Below are 23336 nucleotides of genomic sequence, written 5' to 3'. Positions count from 1 at the left end.
ACCTGGTCCAACTTTTTAAACTTTTTTTTTTTTTTTTTTATGTCATTAAATTTGATGTGAACAAAATAAAATATTATTGAACAAACGAATAAATAATAAAATAGTCACATAAGGAATTTAAGATTGATAATATTATTAAATTTAACTCATAAAATTATAATTTGCCTCATTTGCTTAGACTTCAGCAAATGGGCTAGGTATACTTGCATACTCACGGGAAGCTTACAATTTGATCCAGATGATTAAAATTATTTATATGTATCTGATCTTTTATACTCGATATAATTATAAAGTCAATATATACTAAGTATATAATAATTGTATAATAATGTATATCTTTTTTTTTTGGTAACTGAAGGTTATTTTACATAACGATAGCTAACTAAACACGATATAGCAATCTAAAATAAAAACTAAACAAACCTTCAACAACAGTTATAATTCCCCAAAAAGGCTCTCCTATTACAAATATAAGCTATTCTTTTAGCTATATCATAATCCACTACATGAACATACTTCGTATAGACTAAGCTAATATATAACGATTTGTGCATCTTAAGACTTGCCTTTAGTCATAGCAATGATCGAGTCTAAGACTCTGTCGGTTGGCTATCTAAGTTGGGGTGGTCAGAATGTTTTGATGAAATTTCTAAGTGAAGTGTTAATTGGGGTAAATAAGAGCAAATAACAACATTATATTTCCCCTTTGATGAAAAATAGCTTTCATAATATTAAACATCAAAAAATGAATTCCTCGTAATTTTTTAATTTTGTTTTTTGAAAATAACTTTCTTCGTACGAAAACTCCCGTACGTGTAAGCTCCAGCAGGACCATTTTGTAGACATACTTATTACTGCTTTTCCCACAATGTTGTGAATTGTTCTAATGATGGGTAATTTTGAATTGGATACGAAATAAATTAGTAGCTTCTTTTACAAATCCTAGCACATTGAAGCCCATGTGTATTGCTTCTCGTTTTATATTTGTCCCTTTTTTTTACTCTCTTCAACCATAAGTTTCATTTTTCATTATCAAAAAATTTAAAAATTAAATGCCCTATATATTATTATTATTATTATTATTATTATTATTATTATTATTATTATTATTATTATTATTATTATTATTATTATTATTATTATTATTATTATTATTATTATTATTATTATTATTATTATTATTAGAATAATAATTGAAGGAAAGAGTCTTTTAGGTTGCCCATCCATATGCACGTTTACATGTGGCTTATGGACAATTGAGTAGTCTTTGAAGTTGAAGATGATGAGCATAATTCATACCCCATTTTTGGTGTCTCCCAAATGACATTTTTGGATCCCCAAATTTGGAGAAATATTCTAAGGATTACTACATATATAATTGGACCGCTCTCTCCACAACAACAAAAAGGGGAGCTTTTTTTTTTAATACTATAAAAAAAAAATGAGTACATAGGTAAAATGGGGCTGGATCATTATTCCCTTTTCTTTTATTTTTAAAATTATTGTTTTTGAAGTTACTTTATTTTATAACGTATGTTTCAACTCCAGAATGAGACTAGTAATCAACTTGACTAGGATTCTCTGGTAAATAACTTTAATCTAATAAATGAAGATAGTCATTAGTGTCCAATATAACGTCGGTTGATGACATTCTATAATCTATATGACTATATCAACTTAATTTTAATTTTTGGTGTCTTTGTTTCTCCTTTTCGTAAAAACAAAATGTTTGGTGAGGATTGATTAATGTTTAGCAGTGGCCCGTTGTTATATAATACTTCCTCGGTCCATTTTCACGTATTCACTGTCATACCCCGTAAGAAGACAATATTAGAAAGTTATGATTTTCTCACTGAAAAATATTTTCGTAGATATATGATTGAATCAATAAGAAAAGAAAAATAAAAATGCTTCATACAAAAGTGTTAAATTAGGTCTTAAGCCTAACTCACACCCCAAAAGGTAGCTCAAAGGGAGGAGGATTGCCCAAGCCTTATAAGGAGTCCACCCATCTCATTAACCATCAATGTGGGACTTTTATCATTCTTTAACAAAAAGTATTAGGAAGTTACCCACTCAATCAGAATCAGTTTTCGATCATACATTATTTTAGTGAACTAGTTTGATGGGTAGTAAATAGAAAATGAAAATGATGAACAATATCATATCAGAGTAATAAAGTCATGTGCTTCTTCTACCGATGTATGGAATGATGCTTGTTGCACTCACTCCGAACTACCACATTGATCCAATATCATGGACACTACTTGTTATTTGTTGCAACGTAGATTCAATTGACTTGTTACGGAAGTCATAAATCTTGTTACGTCGACGTTTCTATCTTACTATGTAATACAAATCTATGGTTAGTTTTGATAGTTTTTAAAACTTATGGATATAAATCATATTTCTTTGAAAAGTGAAATATTTTCCCCAAATATTATGGCCAAACACATGATGAAATTTCACTCAAATAATATTTGTCAACAATATTTGGAATCTATGATCGAACGCTTGCTATATATATATATAGTGTCCCCATGTAATGTAAGGTCCGGGAAGTATTTTGAACTTTTGGAAGTTTCTCATTATAATTTGCCTAAAATTTCAGAATGTTGTCTAATGTTTAATTTAATTTATTTGGTAGAATGGTTGACATGCAAACAAATATCAAACGAACCAACGTTGTTGACTTGTTATAGAAGTACTCCATAATTTATTTATAATACGTGCCTTTCCAAGTAACCTAGCGGTCGAAGAGCTAGAGTAATATTAATTTGGTGAATATAATTACGTAGTACTTGTATTAGTGAGATCTAACAAGTAGAGGTAGATGAATGATATGAGTTAAGGATACAATCAATGGAAAATTGTATATAATAGCAAACTATTAATTCAAATTAAATGTTATAACCATAGTTTGATTTAATTGTACCCCATATCAAACTGTTCCTATTTCGCCTTCTGGTGAATCTCGCTCGCCACTCTCGTTCTCGCTGGAAAGTCTCCCTCGCCTCTCTCGTTTTTATACAAACACAAATGTATAAAATGCGTTTGTGTTTGTATAAAGCGAGAGAAAATTGTATATATACATATATTTTCGTTCCTCTCTCTCTCCTATCCCAGATCTCGCTCGCCACTCTCACTCGCCTCTCTCACTTTATACAAACACAAATGTATACATTGGCGTTTTGTGTTTGTATAAAGCGAGAGAAAATTGTATATACAAATACAAATGCATATATTTTCATCCTATACACTTATGATAATACAAATACGATCTTCCCCTGCCCAATTTTCTTTTGTCTTTCTCTCTTTCTCGCTTTATACAAATACAAATTATACAATTAATCTTTTGTATATGTATACCGAAACAGATTATACAATTGCTTTCTTTTGTTTATGTATAGCGAAATATACATATTTATGTTTGCAATGAAGCGCAATTATGCAAATTATAGCTATAACATACAAATATGATTTTTATATTTGCTATATATGTGAAAGTTGCTCATCAATCAAACTCAATAGATTTGACTTAAACTTTAGGCATATATGAAAAGTAAAGGTAAAATTTAGGAAAAATTACAGAAATCCCACCTTTTAGTTTACTTATTACTATTATCCCCTATAAGTTTTACAAATCTCCAAAATCCCTCATTTTCGCGCATCAGATTAGTGTATCTCGCGCATCAGATTAATGTATCAGCGCTTATATTATTAGTTCTCTCGCATCAAATTAGTGTATCATATATAAAATGTACATCAGATTAGTGTATCATGTATAAAATGTAATGTATCTTACTTAACGATTTAATGTATCTCGCGCATCAGATTAATGTATCAGCACTTATATTATTGTATCTATTTGAGAGATTTCTGTAATTATAAACTTTTAAGGGATAAATTGTAATTTTGCCTTAAAAGTATGTGATTTCTGTAATTTGCCCTAAAATTTAAAGATCACTCTAAAATAGGAATAATCGGTAGCAAAACTTGAAAAAGGGGTCTTTTGTCCGTAAGACATAGCCTGAGGCCCATATCAGTATTGATACAGCGCAAAGCCCATTATAACCCACACGACTCTTCCACCTCAAAGAGAATTACAAAAATAACCTGTAGCATTATAGGTTTATGATGCAATTACTCAATTTAAAGGTAATTTATTTGAGAAAGACAACTTTTTTGTTTAAATGATAGAGAAGTTACTTAGTTATTGTGATTCCACGTATAAAGTCACTCATGTTATATCTTCAGTAGATAATGCAGGCATAATTTATTTACCTTTTAAATTGAAACATTACAAAAATTAAAAATTATCCATTATTTTATTAAATTGATCCACTCCTCAAATTCGATCCGGTAAAATTAAATGGGTGGAATATAGAGTGCAGGGATCGGCCTCTTTTATTTTCTACAAAAATATTTGAAAATAGCTACAAGCTTTATCACTAAATTGTTCATAGCTAACATAGTTTTTAAATAATTTATCTATCGCTAAGTATATCGATTACTATCTCACTATGTTGTATAATACCTATGGATTCCTTTTCCCCTCTCTCGACGTAGGGCTATTTTTGTGTCTTCTTCCTCCTTAGGTTAGGGCCATCTCTAGGTTCTAGCTATCTGCTTAAATGACTTATTCTTCAACAAGTGTATGTTTAAGGAATGAATACATATACGTAAAATAAAACCACGTTAATTTAGCATATTTTAAGAGCATAAATTAACCTTTTTTTGCTTATTAATCATACAAATATACGTGCCCGCGCGTTGCGCGGATTTTAATTTTTAAAAAAAACTAACAAAATTTACTATTCACTTTGCAGTGTATATTTTAAAAAATAATTATACAAATCAATTAACGTATTTATTTGTGCATATTACGGTATCATTTTTATTAATACACAATTTACTATTATGTTTATAGTTAGAATTAGCTACATTTGATATTATTATTTAATATAATTAAAGATAATTAATAATTAACTATTTGATATTTTAAAATTTTATAAACGCTATAACCTATAGATGTTTTAAATAATTAATTTTAATTAAAAAATTTGTCATATTTTAATCAGTTACAAATCCACTGTTATCCAAAAAAAAATTTAATTATTATTATTTAACAATTTGCACTTTTATTTTTAAATTACATTCAAAATAGGAAATTTTAAAATTCAAATTGAAAAATAATTTTCGTGGAAACTAACAAATATGTAATTCAAATTCATTGTTATCCAAATTAGAATTTACCTTTTATTTATAAATTGTATTTTAAAGTAGGAAATTTTTAAAATTCAAATAGTAAGGAAGTTTCAATTCTGTTGAATAGATATTTTTCTTTTTTAAATGTATTTCAATAATAGATAATTGAGTTGCTTAAAATTTAAAATAAATTGCTTATCAGTTAATCAAATCCTATTCTTTAGCAACGTGAAAATGTGGATAGAATTTGCTGACATGTGTTTTTTTTTAAAGTCATATTTCTTTTTACATTTAATTTTTAAATACTTAAATTTTAAGATTAATTGTGGCGCTGACACGTATGCTGTTTTTCCTCTCCTATTATATATAGATAGATATTTAGCTTAATTGAGGTTTTGAGTTAAATTAAAAGCATGTTTAGACCAACTAAGAGCATATGTGAATTCAATTATTAATGGACATAATTTTGAATACTTTAAAGGCATATTTGGACCTTTCTCATTTTCCAAAAGTTTGGCTCAAATAAATAATTTCACTTCATCAACATGTACAAAAGAACATCACATAAATTATTTACTCAAATGACTTTGATGTGACAAATAATTGAATGGTTTTTTGTTATAAAATAATTCTTAAAATAACGTTTTGAGATAATTATTACGGACTGAATGATCGTATGAGAACGTAATCAATTTTTTTTTTCCTTGTGAAATTGAATATTCAAACTAATGTTGAATTACACCGTCAATCACGTTGCAGAAGGCAAGGTGCATCGAATTTAATCAATGTAATTGATGGAATTATCTTCTTTTTTAATAAAAAAAGAAGTAAAAATGAAAACTATAGTCTAGTATTGAAATTTGCAATTTGACTAGATTCTGTGTTAGTGGAGGTAGAAAAAAACATAGGGACACACAAAAAGTCCATCACTTAATAAAGGCAAAAATCAACTGTAGAATTTCAGTCAACAATCAAATAATGCCAATTTGAAGTGGCATGTACTTAATTAGTACCAAATTTTTAACGTATATCATTGACTCATGCATGTACTAGTGAAACTAATTCCTTCACATTATCTTTGACACAAACTCAGTGGACTATTTAAAATGATAAGCTTGCTAAAATCGATGTGTTTCCAAAATATCAAAATAATTTATTTTTGATACTTATTAGTTTATACACAACAATGTAACCTTAGTGTAATACGATGACAAGAAGTTAATTATATATGTTAATCGTACAATCAAATTATACACATACCATTTCATTAAAAAATGATGTTGGACATCCTTACTATATATAAAAACGCAAATTTTCAATAGACATTTCTATCATATACCATTAAAAATATGGAATTTTTGAGAAAAAAAACCATCAAAAACGTTTTCGACAAATAAATTCTTGTCTGAAATTTTCAACTTTTTTGTTGTGTGATCTGATACTGTAGTGCCAAAGGCACATTAAATAAATTAGTTTCATTCTGACTATGTTGAAACAACTTATAAGCAATAGGTGAAACTATTTAGAAATAATAATGCAAATTAAACATCAACATTAAATAAGATTTAGTTAAAAACATTTCAAAATCTGTTTTTCACTATAAAAGAATTTGATTTATAGGTATATTATGTAGTTTAATATATATAAAAACATATTATTATTCAAATAGAAATTAAAAACCTCATAGAGCTCAAATTCAGATTTATATCTACAAATTGAATTGTGACAATAGATCGACAAGGCCCTAAGTCAGTACTGTGATTACGAATTCAGCACAATCTAGTACTTAAGTTTAAACTCTGTATTTTTGTATTAAATTTTTTATTTAAAAGTATATAACTGTGATTCAAAATTTCTAAACTAAAAATGAAAATGCTTAAGCCACCACCGAAAGTTATAGTGGCGTAGTAAGTACTCATTCATTCTTAACCTAAAGATTAAGTTATAGTGGAATAGTAAGTATACATTCATCCTTAACCTAAAGATCTCGAATTTGTGTTCTCTTAGATACGAAGCCATCTTTGCTAAGGAGCGCATGAATCTAAATTTATTCAAACTCCAATATAAATATGGACATCGCAAAAAAATATGGTGGGAGAAGTGGTGGTGGAGTGCGTGTGGTGGGTGGTGGGCGGGGGGTTATAATGTGATAGGATAAAGTCGAAAAAAAACGTGAAATGAAGCTTTTTAGAATGTGGTGTGTATGTGTTTATATGAAGAGGAAAAAGCAAATTGTCAGGGTAAAGAAGATATCCCCACCCCACCCCACACATAACATAATAATAATATTGAATCGACATAAGCTTAGTCTAGTAGCATGCTTCCCAATAATTTTCAGCTTTGTAAACCATCAGTACTACTACTACATTATTTTTTTCATGGATATATACTGACATAGAGAATCTTTTCTTTTTTCTCTGTCTCACCCTATCTTTTTTTTTGTGGTCACCATGCCATAATAATTTCTAACATCAATTTAGACCTTTTATACCAATCAATTACAACAAATTAATCCATCATTATTTGGGTTTATTCATCTATTAAAATGCCACATTGATGTTACCTATTTAGAGGGAATCTATAACTGTCTTTATTTTTATCCTTGAGATGTATCCAAAAAATAGTATATTCTCTTTTTCCCATTTTTAAAATAGAAATTATTATTCAAGAATTAGTTAAAAACATTTGAAAATCTGTTTTTAACTATAAAAGAATTTAATTTATAGGTATTTAACGTAGTCTTTATATATATATATATATAAAAAAAATATACACCGCAAATAATTTTTTAAAATTTAATTATATGATATGATGAACTACTACTTCAATTATCATGGATATGTACCTCAGTTCATTTGGTGTCAAATTGACATAGAAAAACAAGAATATTGCTATGGGAAAATCATTAACAAGAGTAAAAATGATGAAGGAAATAAACAAGAAAATGGCATAACCAACTTAATAAAATGATAATCATATTAAAACAACAAAGTCTCCCTCTCTTCTATACCCAAATATACCCAACCATTTTCCCCTAAGCTACAAGGAGGAAAAAATTTACTACAGAAAAAAAAAAAAAACTCAAATGAAAAAAAGTTATCATTGTTGGTTAATTCCTCTTATATGAGGACTCCAACATTGTAACCCCCACCCAAAACCTAATACACATTCTGAAAAATACATCAAGAAATTAAAATTGCAATGTCATGCATCTATATACATACAAAATAAGATTAAAATTAAAATTAAAACTAATTAACTCACTGGAACTAGAAAGCAGCTTCTTCTTCAACTCTGAATGATGTACTCTTCATGATAAAGCTAACTTGATATTGTGATGGGATGAATAGGATCCGAGGTTCCTCTCAGCGCAAAATGAGAGACTTTTTCAACCTTTTGACTGTAAAAATTTAGTAGGGCTGAAAATTTACTTGCAGCTGACATGATCACTCCGATCCAACTCCTCCCATAAATATGAAGTCATGTTGTTTCTTCTTCTTCTTCTATAGTCTTGACAATATTTTAGTAGAAGGGAGAAAAAAGAAGGTATGTTGTTCGGATCCTTCAAAAATACTATTGGATATGTGTATATGATACGAGTACAACAACATTCTTGGAGGATCCGAGCAACATAGACGAAAAAGTACCTACCTAGCTAGGAAAGACACATGTTAATAAAAATGAGAGGGAGATCAAGAAGGAAAAAAAGACAAATTAAATGTACTTGTCCTAGATGAGAGAAGGGACTGAATTAGACCCCATATTTGAAGGATCAAGCCAAGCACCATTCCAAGAAAGTGAAGGATCAGATGAATTAATAATTTGTTCATGAATCTGATGATTTGATAGATCCATTTTCTCTTCTTTCAACATTGTGTTCCCATTTCCACCACCTTCATGAACATTATTAATAGTATTGTTGTTGTTGTTGTTGTTCCCCCTTGACATTTGCAATTCCTCATAATTAGGAGTCAACAAGTTGTGAAAATTGTTACCATTAATATTGGACATGAACTTTTGTTGTTGAAGGCTTGAAGCTATAAGAGAAGCCATAGTTGATGTTGATGATGAAGATCCAAACATATTAGGGTAGCTTGAAAGAAGTGAAGTAGTTGAAGTTGTAGAATTACTAGTACTCATGACATGAACATCTTGGATTTGCTTAATAGGATATAACCCACCATGCCCATAATTATTATTATTCTCATGACCCATATTGACTACTCCTCCAGAAGAATTTGAAAACCCTAGCCCCATACGACGATCCATTAATCCCGGGATACTGTCTGTTATAGAATACACTTGTCCCTCATCGACTCCTCCACCATGACTCGAAACCCTAGAATTAAAAAGCCTTGAAAATGGAATGTTGAGATCAGACCTCTCACTAGTCAACCCATAAAATAAAGGGTTAAGATGATTTGGTGAATTTGTAGTAGATAGATGGTCAATATTATTATTATGATGTACTCCATGAAGTTGATGATGGTGGCTAGGGTTTACAATATTTGGAGTTGAAGTAGTAATTATATCATGACTAGTAGTAGTAGTAGAAGAAGAAGAATTAACTGATGGTCTCTTGATTCTCTTGTTCTTCCTACATCCACCTCCAACAGGTACATTCCTTAATGTTCCTCCTCTAGTCCAATACCTTTTACATGCCTTACAAAAGTGTCTTGGCTGAGACAAACTATAATTGTTGTAGTAACAAAACTTCGTATTCGACGAATCGCAACGAGGACATTTAAGATGTGGTGGTGGTGGTTGTTGTGACGGATCTTGAATTGGTTTCTCCATATTATTACTAGTAGCATTAGTACCATTTGAATCCATCATCAAGTTATTTTTCTCATCTATCTGAAGAAGAGAGAAAATATCGTATTAACAATCGAAATATGATCGAAAGAAAAAAAAGAGAAATTAAAGAGTGAATGTGTGATAAGTTTAGGGTAAAAATAATAACAAGACCAATGTATAGAGATATTCTAAATCCAAATGCTACAAGACAAAGATGGGGTCATGGGGGGTGGGGGTGGCGTGGGGATATTTAGACTAATAATTGAGAAAGAGAAAGGAAAGAAACCTGTGGCCATATTTGATTAGTAGTGGAAGAAGAGATGAGTACCATCTTCTGATCACATTCTCCCACCATTTTACTTCTTTCACAAAAAAAAGGAATCGTTTTGAAACAAAGAATAAGCAGACAAAGTTAGCTAGGTGGCGACGTGAGTCTTCTTTCTTCACGGTTTGAGACAAATATAATACTTAGAGAAAACAAAAAATATAAAGTACTGTAGTAAGTAAGCATTAATTAAACAAGGAAAAAAAGTCTGATATACTCCTCAACTTTGTCATTTCGAGCTAATATATTCTTCGTTATGAAAGTGGCCCATATATACCCCTACTTATATATAAATGGCTCACATATACCCTTTTCCTCTAATGGAAATGAAAAAAAATTAATTTTTATTTTATTTTTAAAAAAAAAAAATCCCATATGAGTATATTTAATCCTCCTTAAACATAACTTTTTTTAACTTTTTTTGTTTCAATGACTAATTTAGATTTATTATTTTGATGGTCAAATTTATTTATGTTTCACTTGTAAAACTTATTATAGATGACCAAATTTTTTTCTTCAAATTAGAAAAATTAAATTACAATATAGACAAAAAAATAGTTTTATATTTTTTCTTTACACTAAGGAATGAAAGAAAAAAATAAGAATAAGAAACTCAAATAATTATAATCAAAGAAGTCAAAAAATAATTTATGTATGAAAAAGATTAAAATATACCTTGAACTTTGCTAGAAGAATCATATATACCCCTCAATAATTTTTAAGAAAATTAAAAGTACAAAAATATAAATTTAAAACTAATTTTTTCACTTTCGTTAAATAAAGGGTATATGTAAGCTTATTTTGTAACAGTAAAGATATATGTGAGCTTATTTTGCGCTAATTTCACGTGAAGGGTAAGGTCTAGAATAAACTTATGTCCTCTATTACTTTAATATTTACTTTGAAAGTCCAATATAGTAGACAAAGGTTTTCGCCACCGTAAATAAGCTAAAGTTTTATATTATAGAATATGATTATTTTATCGAATCACTTCATTGGAAAAATATATGGTAGAAAATAAATAAAGTATTCATGAAATAGTGGAAAGTTTTCTGATTTTTTTCTTCATATGAAACATTTACTCGAGGGATAAAAGAGTCTGATATACCCTTCAACTTTATCATTTAGGGCTGATATACCCCTCATTATGAAAGTGGTTCATATATTCCCCTATTGCTATACAAATGGCGCGCATATACCCTTTTCCTCCAACGAAAGTGGAAAAATTAATTTTAATTTAATATTTTAATTATTATTTAAAAAATTTATATATAATCCCATATGTGTATATTTAATCCTCATTTTTTTTTTACTTTTTTTGTTTCAACGACTAATTTAAAGTTATTATTTTGATGGTCAAATTTATTTATGTTTCTCTAATTTTCTTGTAAACTTTATTATAGATGACCCAATATTTTTCAATACAAAAACTAAATAACAATATAGTCGAAAAAAATAGTTTTAAATTATAATATAGCCACAAAAAAATTAGTTTTAAATTTTTCTCTTTACACTAAGGAACGAAAGAAAAAAAAAAGAATAAGAAACTCAAAAAATATAATCAAAGACGTCAAAAAATAATTTATGTATAAAAAAGATTAAAATATACCTTGAAATTCGCTAGAAGGATCATCTATACCCCTACATGATTTGTTTTAAATTTAAAAGTCAAAAACATAAATTTAAAAATATTTTTTTCACTTCAGTTAAATTAAGGGTATATGTGAGCTCATTTTGTAACGGTAGGGGTATATGTGAGCCGTTTATATAACGGTAAGGATATATATGAGCCACTTTCATAACGTGGGGCATATCAACTCCAAATGACAAAGTTGAGGGGTATATCAAACCCTTTTCCCTTATTTCTTTTCACATCGATTCAATCAAAATATCTGTGGAAATAACTAATAAAAAAATTAGTTAGTAGTGACTTGAAATTCAAACATTTTTTCCTTTTGATCACAATATTATGTCTTTTCAATTATTATGATTTATAATATATTTTGTGTAATTTACAATTACGTAAATTGTATTTCAAATATTAAACCTAAAGATTTTGTATCTAAATTCACAATCAAACAATGTCAGATAAATTGAGAGATTTAACTATCACGTTAATTGAGATAGAAAAAAAAGGATTGAAATATATGGAGAGACCACATTCTTAATGTAAGAAGAAGACAGAGAGATAAAGCAAGGAGCATATGGTAAGATGAATCTCTCGAGGTTCAAGAAAGAAAGAAAATATTCTCTAGTACTACAACTAGTAGTTGATAATCCAACATCAACATCACTAATTTTAATAACTAAACAGAAATTCTCTGTTTTAAATTTGATTGAACAGAGAGAGTCATACTTAGATAGGAGGGAATCCCTAGGGTTCAATATCCAAGGCACAAACACGATACAGCAAATCCCACTCCACTACTTTAATTAAATTACTATTAAACTAGTGTGGAATATTGTATAAATATAGCTTAATTAATTAAATTATGTGTGGGTGATAATGTTATACTATAAGATATACGCTTAATTAGTATGTAGATAATTAATTATATTGTGCAATCCTATATGGAAAATGTCACCTCATCTTATGATCTAGCTAGTGTAGTCTATTATATTATATTACATGGTGGGTTGTCATCCAATATTGTGGCAGCATAATATCATTATTGAGCCTGTGTGTCAAATGCATCAATTACAGTACACTATGTACTTTTATTTTCCTTTAATGTTTTATTGCAAATTTGTTGACATCGCAATTTTGAGTGAGGGATTTTGAATTTTTTTTCAAAATGACAAGAATGTATTAAAAAAAAAAAAATTAACTTGTGAAAACTTAAAAAATAAAAATATTCTAAGCCCTTGTCCATCACATAATTAATAAGCTTAACTCAACTCCAAAAATTAGCTCATGAGGGATGATTGTCTAAGTTCATATAAGGAGACCAAATTTTCATCATCTTTCAGATATGAAAATTTATAACACTTCTAGCACGTCCAAACCTCGTTAACTGAAGTATATATGGACACTATAATATGGGGCCCAACTCGATGAACAAAATCTACTCTGATACCATGTAAAGATGAATTTTGAGCTTAACTCAACCCCCAAAACTACTTCATGAGGAGAGAATTATCCAAATTCATATAAGAAAATCAAATTTCGATCCATTTTCCGATGTGAAAATTCTTAACAGTCTTATACGTATGTTTCTCTCATGAGGAAAAATAATTTTTTTAAAATTGAAATTTATGTAATTAATATCGAGGGTAGATCTAGAAGTTTGATTATAGATTTATGTAAGTCCAATAGCTTTTCTCAAACCTCATATGATCCCGAAAAAATTTACAAAACATCCATAAATAATTAATTATAAACTCAATTATTTTTGTAATATTAATTTTAAATCATGGTAAGAATTCACAACCTTGAAATCCTTGTCCTCCTATAAATGGAGACTATGATCAAACTTAAAGGTAGCCAATATGTAGCGTCTGGCAAACTCAATCTAGATTCTAAGAATGGACAAAACAATTTCTGAAGTGTCCCCGCAAATGCACTAATTTTTGTTGGTGGGTTTGAATGCGATGTGTACATGTTTTTCTCCTTAATTTATATCTTACTCGATCCGTCCTTATATTCCTTTTAAGAAATCATAAATAAAAATTATATTTTTACTAATTTATCTCTTAAAATGTCTTTTTTGAAACCTTACAAACTTGTTTACACTTTCAAAAAAATATGTAAGGATAAAATGATTTTTTAAAAATTAATTTGATCTTGATTTTATAAATGGACAACAATTTATAGTAACGTGGTCATACAACTAATATGGAATTGGGAATAATTAATGATGTGCTTAATGAATATGATGAAGAAAAAAGAAGGAAACTTTGGAGTGTTTGCAGAAACTTATTACTAGATCTATATTAAAACAATTACTACATATCCTAAGATAGTGAAAAATTCCAAGAAGAAAGTGACAAGAGGCTGCATGTGGATGTCCACATCTCATTCTCTTGAGTCTCTATTGCAATATGTACCTCATTTTGAGTTTCAGGCCATCCTTTATTCTTAAGTTTTACTTTTCTCTATTTTTAGGCCTTCAATAGTTTAATATTATTAATTCTACTAATTCAAATTCATACCAAGTGGGTTCACTGAGGAGTTGTCTTTTTTTGTTGAGATTTTTCATCCTCAAGTCTCGAATTAAGTCGCACCATAATCCTTAGTGATCCAAGAATTAGCACTTGGCTTTTAGAATTTTATGGTCGTTTGGTGTGAAAGATAACACTAAATAGTTTTAGGATTAAATTATAGTGCCACTTAATTTATTGTTTGATTGGCAAGTCCGGAATAATTTATTCCAAAATTAATAACTAGTACCGGGATAAGTTATCCCTCCCTTTGGGTGGTATAGTAATAGCGGGATAACTTATCCGGGGATAAAGTAGGTAAATGACAAAGATATCTCTTTAAACCCTTTTTATACATCATTGTTCATATTCATAAAGGGTATTTTTGTAAACAAATAACATGTTCTTAAAATCTATGCAATGCATATTATTTTGACTACAACAAATCTAACACTCAATACGAAATAAACTCAACATAACTTATCCCATTATAACTACTCCCAACATATCTTATTCAATCATAACTAATCTCAGGATAACTTATCTCATCATAACTAATCTCATTAATTATAACTTATATTCAAACCAAACGACCCCTTAAGTCTTTCAAATATTTTAAAATTTGATGTTGTAATTTATGATTAAACATATTTAACCTTCTTGTTCCCTTAAGACTATGAATATTCACAAATCAACAACGTATGGCATGCTACATATTCAATTATTTAATGTCTTGTGTTGAATTTTTACAATTACTCCATATATCCGATCGAGAGTAATATATAATATTGTTGTAAAAGTAAGTAGTCTGAATAACACATATTTAGGATATAAAAGGAATTAAAAAACACACAATTTATTCAATTATATGTTTCATATGCTTAACTAAATCTTACGAGGACCAATCTAGAATCCAAATCAGAATATTTTTTTCTGCTCTTTTTCATGACTTCGAAGTAATGGTAAAGTCTGTATAAATTGAGAAAGAAATAATTTAACAGTCAAATTAAGTTAAGGATGAGAAACGTGTTAGCCGTCTGTCCAATAAGATGGAAGAGATCTCAATTAATTGATTACAAAAGTCTTAGTTGGAATGCTTCACTGGAAAGCATATTCTGATGTAAACTCCTCCACTTCCACTTTGCTTCTCTATCTTATCACATCACACATCTTATTGTGTACTAGTACTATATTCCTTCTACCATATTTCGAAAAATATATAGTAGTAATACATTATATTATCTCAAATTGTTGTGAAGTATTTTACGGACCATCTCATACTTTGGCCTTGTTGTATATATAATCTTCATAATTAGTGTATAAATTGTGTATATTACAATCATATTAATAAATAAATTTGGCTAAACGGTAAAGATCATTTGGTATAAGTAGACCTATGTTTTTATCTAAAGTGGAATTTTGCTTGTTATAAGGAGCAGTGTGAATAGAACATAGAAATTAGATTGGAATTCATTCTCCATATTTGCATATGTATAAAACTGTTGATTAATATGGTTCATGAATCATCATATGGATGTGTAATGTGCTTTGGTACTTTTTCATGTTCGATTTGTTGAAATCTCTTGAAAAGTATTTTTTTTAGAAAAACAAATTCATTAAAAATAAGAAAAATAACTTACCTAATGAAAGTAGAGAAAACAAGTTATACTAGTGGAAACATTGATTGTATCATCTTCATCCAAGATGTATCATCCTGCACATACCTCATCTTCACTCAGCCTCCAACCCCCATAACCCTCGTCCCCACTATCCCTCGTTCCTACCTTCACACTCTTATCTCTTATAGTATTTATTTAAATTATATATAAATATTTTTAAAATAATTACTTTTAACTTATCTATCGAACTCAAAACTCCTTTCGACAAAAAATATTTTTCTTCGTACCAAACACTAAAATTTCCAATCTAATGCAAAACCATGTGGTGGCAGCTAAGCTAGCTACAAATAAGGATAATAAAAAAGAATAAGTAAATGGTTAAGGGGAACAAACAGATTTTGTAGTCCCCCAAGGGATTTTCTCATTTTCTCCAAACATCCCATCATTACGATTCTTCTATTCACTCACTAAACATTTGAATCTTATTCTCATTTTAATTTTAATATAATATAGATGGCTTTTTAGTTTTTACTACTTTTTACCCATCCACATCAAAAAGCAAAAGCAAATTGTTTTTAAATCCAATTTTTTACCCTGATTCAAATTACTCAATATTTAATCTTCACTTGACAATGGACCACCATTTGCAATCTTTAATAAATCTAAGTTGTTTAATTAAATATTCTTTTTTTATTGGTAACAAGTAATGGGTTTGTCGTTGTTACGGTATACGTTTAAAATGAAAATTAGGAACTACTTTGACAGACATATATCAGGAGAACTTTTGAATATATTATTTATATGATCTAACACCTAAATTTTCCTTTGTAAGATATGTATATAAAAAAATATGTGTATCAAAATCAATATAGAACATGTATGGATACATAAAAGTTGGAATCTATATATAATCATTTCATTAGAGTAGTTGAGAATGGATAATTATATTAATGAGCGAGGATTAATCACAAAACAATGTCCGGTCGTATAACAAATCAAAATGACCTAAATAAACGACAAAATAAGAGTATATTAGGAGCAAACATTAAAGGAAAAAAATAATTAAAGAGTATAGCATCGGTCAAATCAACACTTTGGTACATAACATACCACCCTCTAATCACCAAAGGACAAGGGTGGGGTATTGGGTGGATCCTTCTCATACTCATGAACAGTATCGTGTTTGAGCTCTGAATAGTTATTAAAAATTAAATCAATATATGTCTTCTATTTGATTTTTAGTTCAAAAATGGCCCTAAACTAATAAAAATTTCGCCAATTTGCTAATCAGGATGGTATTTCATTTTGATTTCTATTAATTCATGAGGATTTTTGGACCAAAAATAAAACGAATCACATTTTTTTTTACTTCTTTTGATTTAAAAATATAATTATCTTTTTAATTTTTTTAATATTTATATATCTAAATTAATCAAATTAATGAATGTCGAACAAACATGAGTTAAATAATCATGAAAAACACAAGTCATTGGTTCACACTCAACCAATCCTGAGCCAATTAAGCTGGAAAAAAGGACAAGAGATTCAACAATAGTGAAAACCCAAGGTGCACGTTAAAGGGGTGTCTGGCCTTTGTAGGGTCAAAATGTACTGATGGAGGAAGAAGAAGACTCAAGAGTCAAGACTCAGCCACTAAGGAAATTGATTACCAACAAGGGTTGTGGTGGAGTCAGGCCGACTCTATGTATACAAAAATAAGGCATTGGCCTTAGGCCCCCCAATTTTAGGGGGCCTCAATTTTTACCAAGAGTAAATTATGTGTTAATTTTTAAAGAAAAACATTAATTATTTATGATAAAAAGTATATATTTAAAATTATTATTTTATTCTCTTCAACCCAATTCAAATAGAAAAAATCAAGAAAATATTATTTTATTTTTTTACACTCTCTCTACTAATACTCACTATTTTCTTTTTAACTCCTTTTACACTCTCTTCTTTAAATTGTTGATAAGTTAGAGTAATATTCTGTCAAAAATATCAATTAATAGTCAAAAAGTATTGAACAAATTGAATTGTAAATTCTTTGTCCATTTCTTAGATTTTCAAGCATTACAACAACCATAGTAAAATGTGGGGGTAACCAAATTATCAACTTCATCAAAGCTTTGGTTCTAACTCTTATATTTATTTGAAATTTGTCAACTTATTACTTGTAGAACTATGTTAACAATTCATATAATGATTGCCCGAGTAAAATAATATTTTTCAACGTTGAATTAATAAAATCTTATTTAAAACTAATACAGTAATTGAAAAAGAAATCGAATAAATCATTTATAGATAAAAAAAATATTAGGTAATACTTTGCATTTAAAAATGTAAGAAAAATAAATTTTAAATAAATGCATGTGAAGTTTATTTAGATTTTAGGCCTCTAATTAAGATTTTGCTTTAGGCCTCCGATTACGTTGAGCCGCCCCTGGGTGGAGTGGTAGTACTCCTTCACCATTAAGGCCTTAACCAAGAGGTTTCGGGTTCGAGCCCTTGGGTACGGAGTCACATTTATTAGGGAGCGCTTTATCGGGGGTATGGGACTTTCCGGCGCGAATTCAAATTTAGTCGAACTTCAATGTGGGTACCGGACACCGGGATGGGAAACCAAAAAAAGAAAAGGAAATTGCTTAAACAATATTTGAAAAATTGGGGGACCAAAAGCATCAAATCCAACCCAACCCTATGTATCCATCATACTGCACTCCAACCAATGTTCAGACAAAGATTTCTAACCAACTTGTTCTCTATGACTATTTTTATTATCCAAGAATTGAAGTTTATGAGCTTTATATTGATTTCATGTTTATATTGTATACTAAATTCTATCTCACCTATCACAATATTTAATTTTGACACATGGCACCATCCGAATGGCGCTATTAATCAAATAATTGTGATCAATGTGATTAGACAATAGTTTAAAGTGAGAGACGTTAACCTACCACTTAGTGTTCTTTATAACAAAAAAAGCATGATTAACTAACAAAGCTTTTTTTTTTTCCATTTCTTGGACGATAATACTGTGTCAATATAACTTTTTATCAATCAAAAGAGTAATCCTAGTTTAGATTGCTTAACAAAAGAAGTGAACATGTGCACGTACGCTTAATTTGGGGAAACTTATAAGAATAATTCCTAAGCATTTGTCATTTATGCTTTTCCAGTTATAGATAATTAGTTAAAACTCATATGTTTGGTGTTGGTCTAAGTCACTGCTTTTCTTGTTCAACTTGCTTTTGTGATCTTGTTTGATTTTTTCTCTCTTTGTCCTCGTTTTAGTTCACTAGATGAGTACGCTATCTACGGAAAAAATATTTATATGTCTTGATGTTTATATCAAATCAAATAATTTAATTATAAGAGTCACGAATTAAACTAAAAGTGATAAGACAATCGCTTAACTAACAAGTGATTAATTTTTTATATATATACAAGACACGTATCTTTCATTTATTTGCTTGATGTAAATATTGAATATAACAACGATAACATAGTTAGCGTATATGTTAGTGTATACATAGATCTTATCTAATGGAGTATCAGATATGACTAAAAATATTCGTTTATATACATGGTTAATTTAATTTCTCACATTTGAGTTTCTTCAAGTGAAATGGTGTTAGGTATATATATGCATGCATGTTCAACAATTTGAAAAGTACACATAATTTAATATGAAGATGATTCCAAGGGAAAAGAATGTCGCCTGGAAACTGTCGTTGAAATTATGCCCTTTGGTGGATTTTATGCTAATATTGTTGGATATGAAATAATAGAAAGACAAAGTTACTTCCCAAAAGAATAAAATATTTATACAAATATTTTTTTGCCATTGAGGTGCCATATTGACTTCATATGAGTTTCTCTTAAATGTTTTTGTTTGAAACTAGTACAGTATATTTTAAGAGCCATGGAAAACACTAATATGAGAACTAGAAGGTGTAGCATCTCTTTTTTTTACCCTTCTCTTGGTGACTCGAAGTTAAATTCTTGGAGTCGGAGGTTGGAGGTACAGAAGGTGCTTACCACTTGAGCAATTATTCTTATCAGCGAATAATATTTTAGTTCTTTTTTTATGCAGGTAACTTTTTAAGCTTCTTTTTTACCGCAAAAAAAACAAAGAAAAAGACAAGGCACCCACTATATATAGTTTTCGTAAATTTTTCACTAAAATATATATAACCACCATCTTATGTATCTATCTTTGATTATTTTTCTTTCATGACGAGGAACGTAGTATCAAATAATTATGTAATTTGGAAGGAGTTTTCACCAAAGGTTTGGCATTGAGCTAGTCGTCTTCATGAAAATAATACCAATACGTTAATTTACATCGGTAATTATTTCTAACAATGAAAAGGAAGTTCATTAAGGCTTGACAAGGACAAAAATATAGATTTTCCCACTTTTCACTTGATTTAATTTGCCCACTCAGCAAAGCATTCTTTTATCAAAAACGATTTTATATTCAGAGCTCAAATTTAAAATTTTCAATTAATAATAAAAAGTATTGACCACTCCACCTTAATAAAAATTTCATATTCAAGGCTCGAATTTGAAATTTGTGATTAATAATAGAAAGTACATATCACTCCACCTCAATTTTGATGGTCACTTTTTACTACTATTAATAATATTCCAAATCAAATTAATAACTTAAGAAAAATCTTTAGTACTGTATGATATATATATATAATAATAATAATAATAATAATAATAGACTTAATATTATAGATATATTAGATAGTGCGAGAGAGAATTGGGTCATTTTCAAATAAGCTGCCAACCGCTCTTATTGACTTCATTCAATTGTTTGTCGCCAAGTATATCATTTTTACAACGATTTATTTGCATTAATTGATTTTTATTCATTTCAGGCTTTAAAGCATAGAGCAAATACTTTTTATATAATTAAAAAGATATTAATTATTATTATTTTTTAAATTTATTTTTATTTAAATAAGAGAATTTTTACATAGCCAAGAAAGTATCATATTAAATAGGTGTTATTAATTAAGAATAATTTAATAAAAGTACATTTTATTTTTTTCAAATATAAGTATTTCTTAAGGGACGTGCGTGCACAAACTAAAAATACAATATAATATGGATAGAAGATAGTGGAGTAATACTATTTTAACTTGATAAATTAGAGAAAATAACATTAACTAAACAATAAGTAGGAAAATATATTGGGTTGTTTTAAGTATATTATATATACTACCTTTATGTGTACTACGTACCATCAAACGATCATAATATAGGGTGGGTTCGGTGAGAAGGAAAATATTTTTCATGGGAAATATCTTTTAAAAAAAATAAATGAATTTCTTATTTATTTTTTATGTTAATAGGTATACAAAAAATATTCTTTTATTATATTTAATTTAAATAAATGAAAAATGGGGCGGGAAGGTACAAGTGGTGGCTTGGTGGGGATGAGGGCTAGGGGGTGAGAGTAAGGTGAGTTGGACATTTTCAATATAGAGTGAAATTTGTTTTGTATTTTTATTAGGAGGCCATTTTCTTGATTTCGAAAGAATTTATTTTCCTTGTGAAAGTATTTTTTTTTAAAATTGACTGATAAAACAGATAAAAATTTAAAAATATTTTCTTGATGTCGAAGAGTATCCCTGTGAAAATGTCTTCAAACCATAACAACAATAGTATATAGCGTCACCATTTTATTTCTTCGATAGAAAATGACATTAACAAATTATAATAAGTTAAAATTCTTCACTTGAAACAAAAGAGTGGAAATTTGATGGGATTTAGGAGGGAACAAGCAACTCAATTTAATTGGTAACTGAAGAATAATTGGAGGGGCCATAATTAGATTAGCGCGAAAATCTAGGTATTAGGTATAGGTTTTAGTTAAATAATCCCAACATATATAGAGTGGAAGTTGGACCACAGTTTATATTCTTCCTCCGTTCATTTTTAGTTATCTATTATATTAATTAAAAATAAATATTTATCCATTTTAACATATCAAAAGAAAGATAATATTTTTTTATATTTTACCATTAACATTCCGTATTAATAATTCAAATCTACCAAAATTATGTATTATTTAAGGCATGTGTAATGCTTATTTTATGAATAAATAAAAATGAACGGAGAGGATTATCTTACACCACGTGATCACAAGTCCACAAGGATCACAATCACAGGTCATGACAGTCAACCTCCATAATACTTTTATATTTGAGGAGAGAATTAATGATGGTACTAATTAAATCCAATAATCCTGCCACATGTTACACATTATGGGACCATGCCGTGGCATCAAGTCCCTAACTTGGATTTGTGGTCCTCCAAATCTTGTTTGATTAAACAATTTACTGTTCTATCAACTTTAATTTTTCTTATAAAATATGTATATATTATAAAAAAATATACATATATTTGTCAGTAATTATTTTGATAGACGGCTATACAGGGTAATACCTTAGTACTAAGTATTAACTAAGGGTGGCAAAACCAAATAAAAGTTAGGTCAAGTTTGTTAAATAGAGCTTAATTAATAAACTTGTCGAATTAAAGATTCAAGATTGATACCAAAGTATATTATAAAGAAGAGATTTGGTTTTGTATTCCTTTATAAATTTATTTTATCTTTTTTACAAAGAAATTTTTATTTTTACAGCTAAGAAATCTTCATTTTTTTTACATAAGAGTTGAAAAAGTCATTTTTTTTCTATTCAGTGACCACTAAAAGATGGTTTCATATTATAAACCGAGTTATTCCAAATTTGGACCGTTAAAATTATGGAAGAAAAATCAAAGTTCGATTTTTTAAAATTTTTGTTTTTCCATTTTCTCATTACTATATTCCCTTTTCTTTTTATTATTATATATTATTTGAACATGGACCCTATTTTCGATTGTAATGTAAACTTGACTACTTGACCTGACCTTATGTGCGGGCATAGTTCATAGGCCTTATTAATCACATATCCTATTCTCAAACTTGAAATATAGAATGGTGTCGTGTTTTCAAATGAAATGTTGTTGTTTTCTTGTCCTTAAACATATTTTCTAGAAAGGATGATGAAGCCATAAACATGAAAAAAGGAAAGGAAGAAAAAACGTTTTTGATTTTGTTATGAGTTTTTAGACATCGTTTTATAAGTAATAGGGACAAGAATTATTCCTTTATTTTGAACTTACATTGGAAAAAAGGAACGACACATGATTTGAAACTTTAACAATATTCTAAACCTCAT

At 28.6% G+C, this 23336-nt stretch overlaps 1 protein-coding gene across 1 annotated transcript; it reads right to left on the bottom strand.

Moving 5' to 3' along the window:
• Positions 1-8141: 8141 nt before the first annotated feature.
• Positions 8142-10438, bottom strand: LOC102583952 (dof zinc finger protein DOF1.4-like). Its single transcript, XM_006346953.2, has 2 exons — positions 10292-10438; positions 8142-10065 (listed from the first exon to the last, which is right to left on the bottom strand). The coding sequence occupies exons 1-2, from the start codon at positions 10358-10360 to the stop codon at positions 8938-8940; spliced, it is 1197 nt and encodes a 398-aa protein (XP_006347015.1). The 5' UTR covers positions 10361-10438; the 3' UTR covers positions 8142-8937.
• Positions 10439-23336: the final 12898 nt, after the last annotated feature.

The sequence above is a fragment of the Solanum tuberosum genome, unplaced genomic scaffold, assembly GCF_000226075.1.
Source record: "Solanum tuberosum cultivar DM 1-3 516 R44 unplaced genomic scaffold, SolTub_3.0 scf00083, whole genome shotgun sequence".
NCBI lineage: Eukaryota > Viridiplantae > Streptophyta > Magnoliopsida > Solanales > Solanaceae > Solanum > Solanum tuberosum.
Note: the sequence above shows the minus strand (reverse complement) of the source record. Positions and strands in the feature narration are given on the sequence as shown.

What these genes read in the sequence shown, in the direction of transcription:
- LOC102583952 (XM_006346953.2), bottom strand. Translation starts at nt 10,360, where the DNA reads ATGGTGGGAGAATGTGATCAGAAGATGGTACTCATCTCTTCTTCCACT. An exon ending in CTAATCAAATATGGCCACAG is followed by an intron (nt 10,066 to 10,291) that starts GTTTCTTTCCTT and finishes TCTCTTCTTCAG; the next exon opens with ATAGATGAGAAAAATAACTT.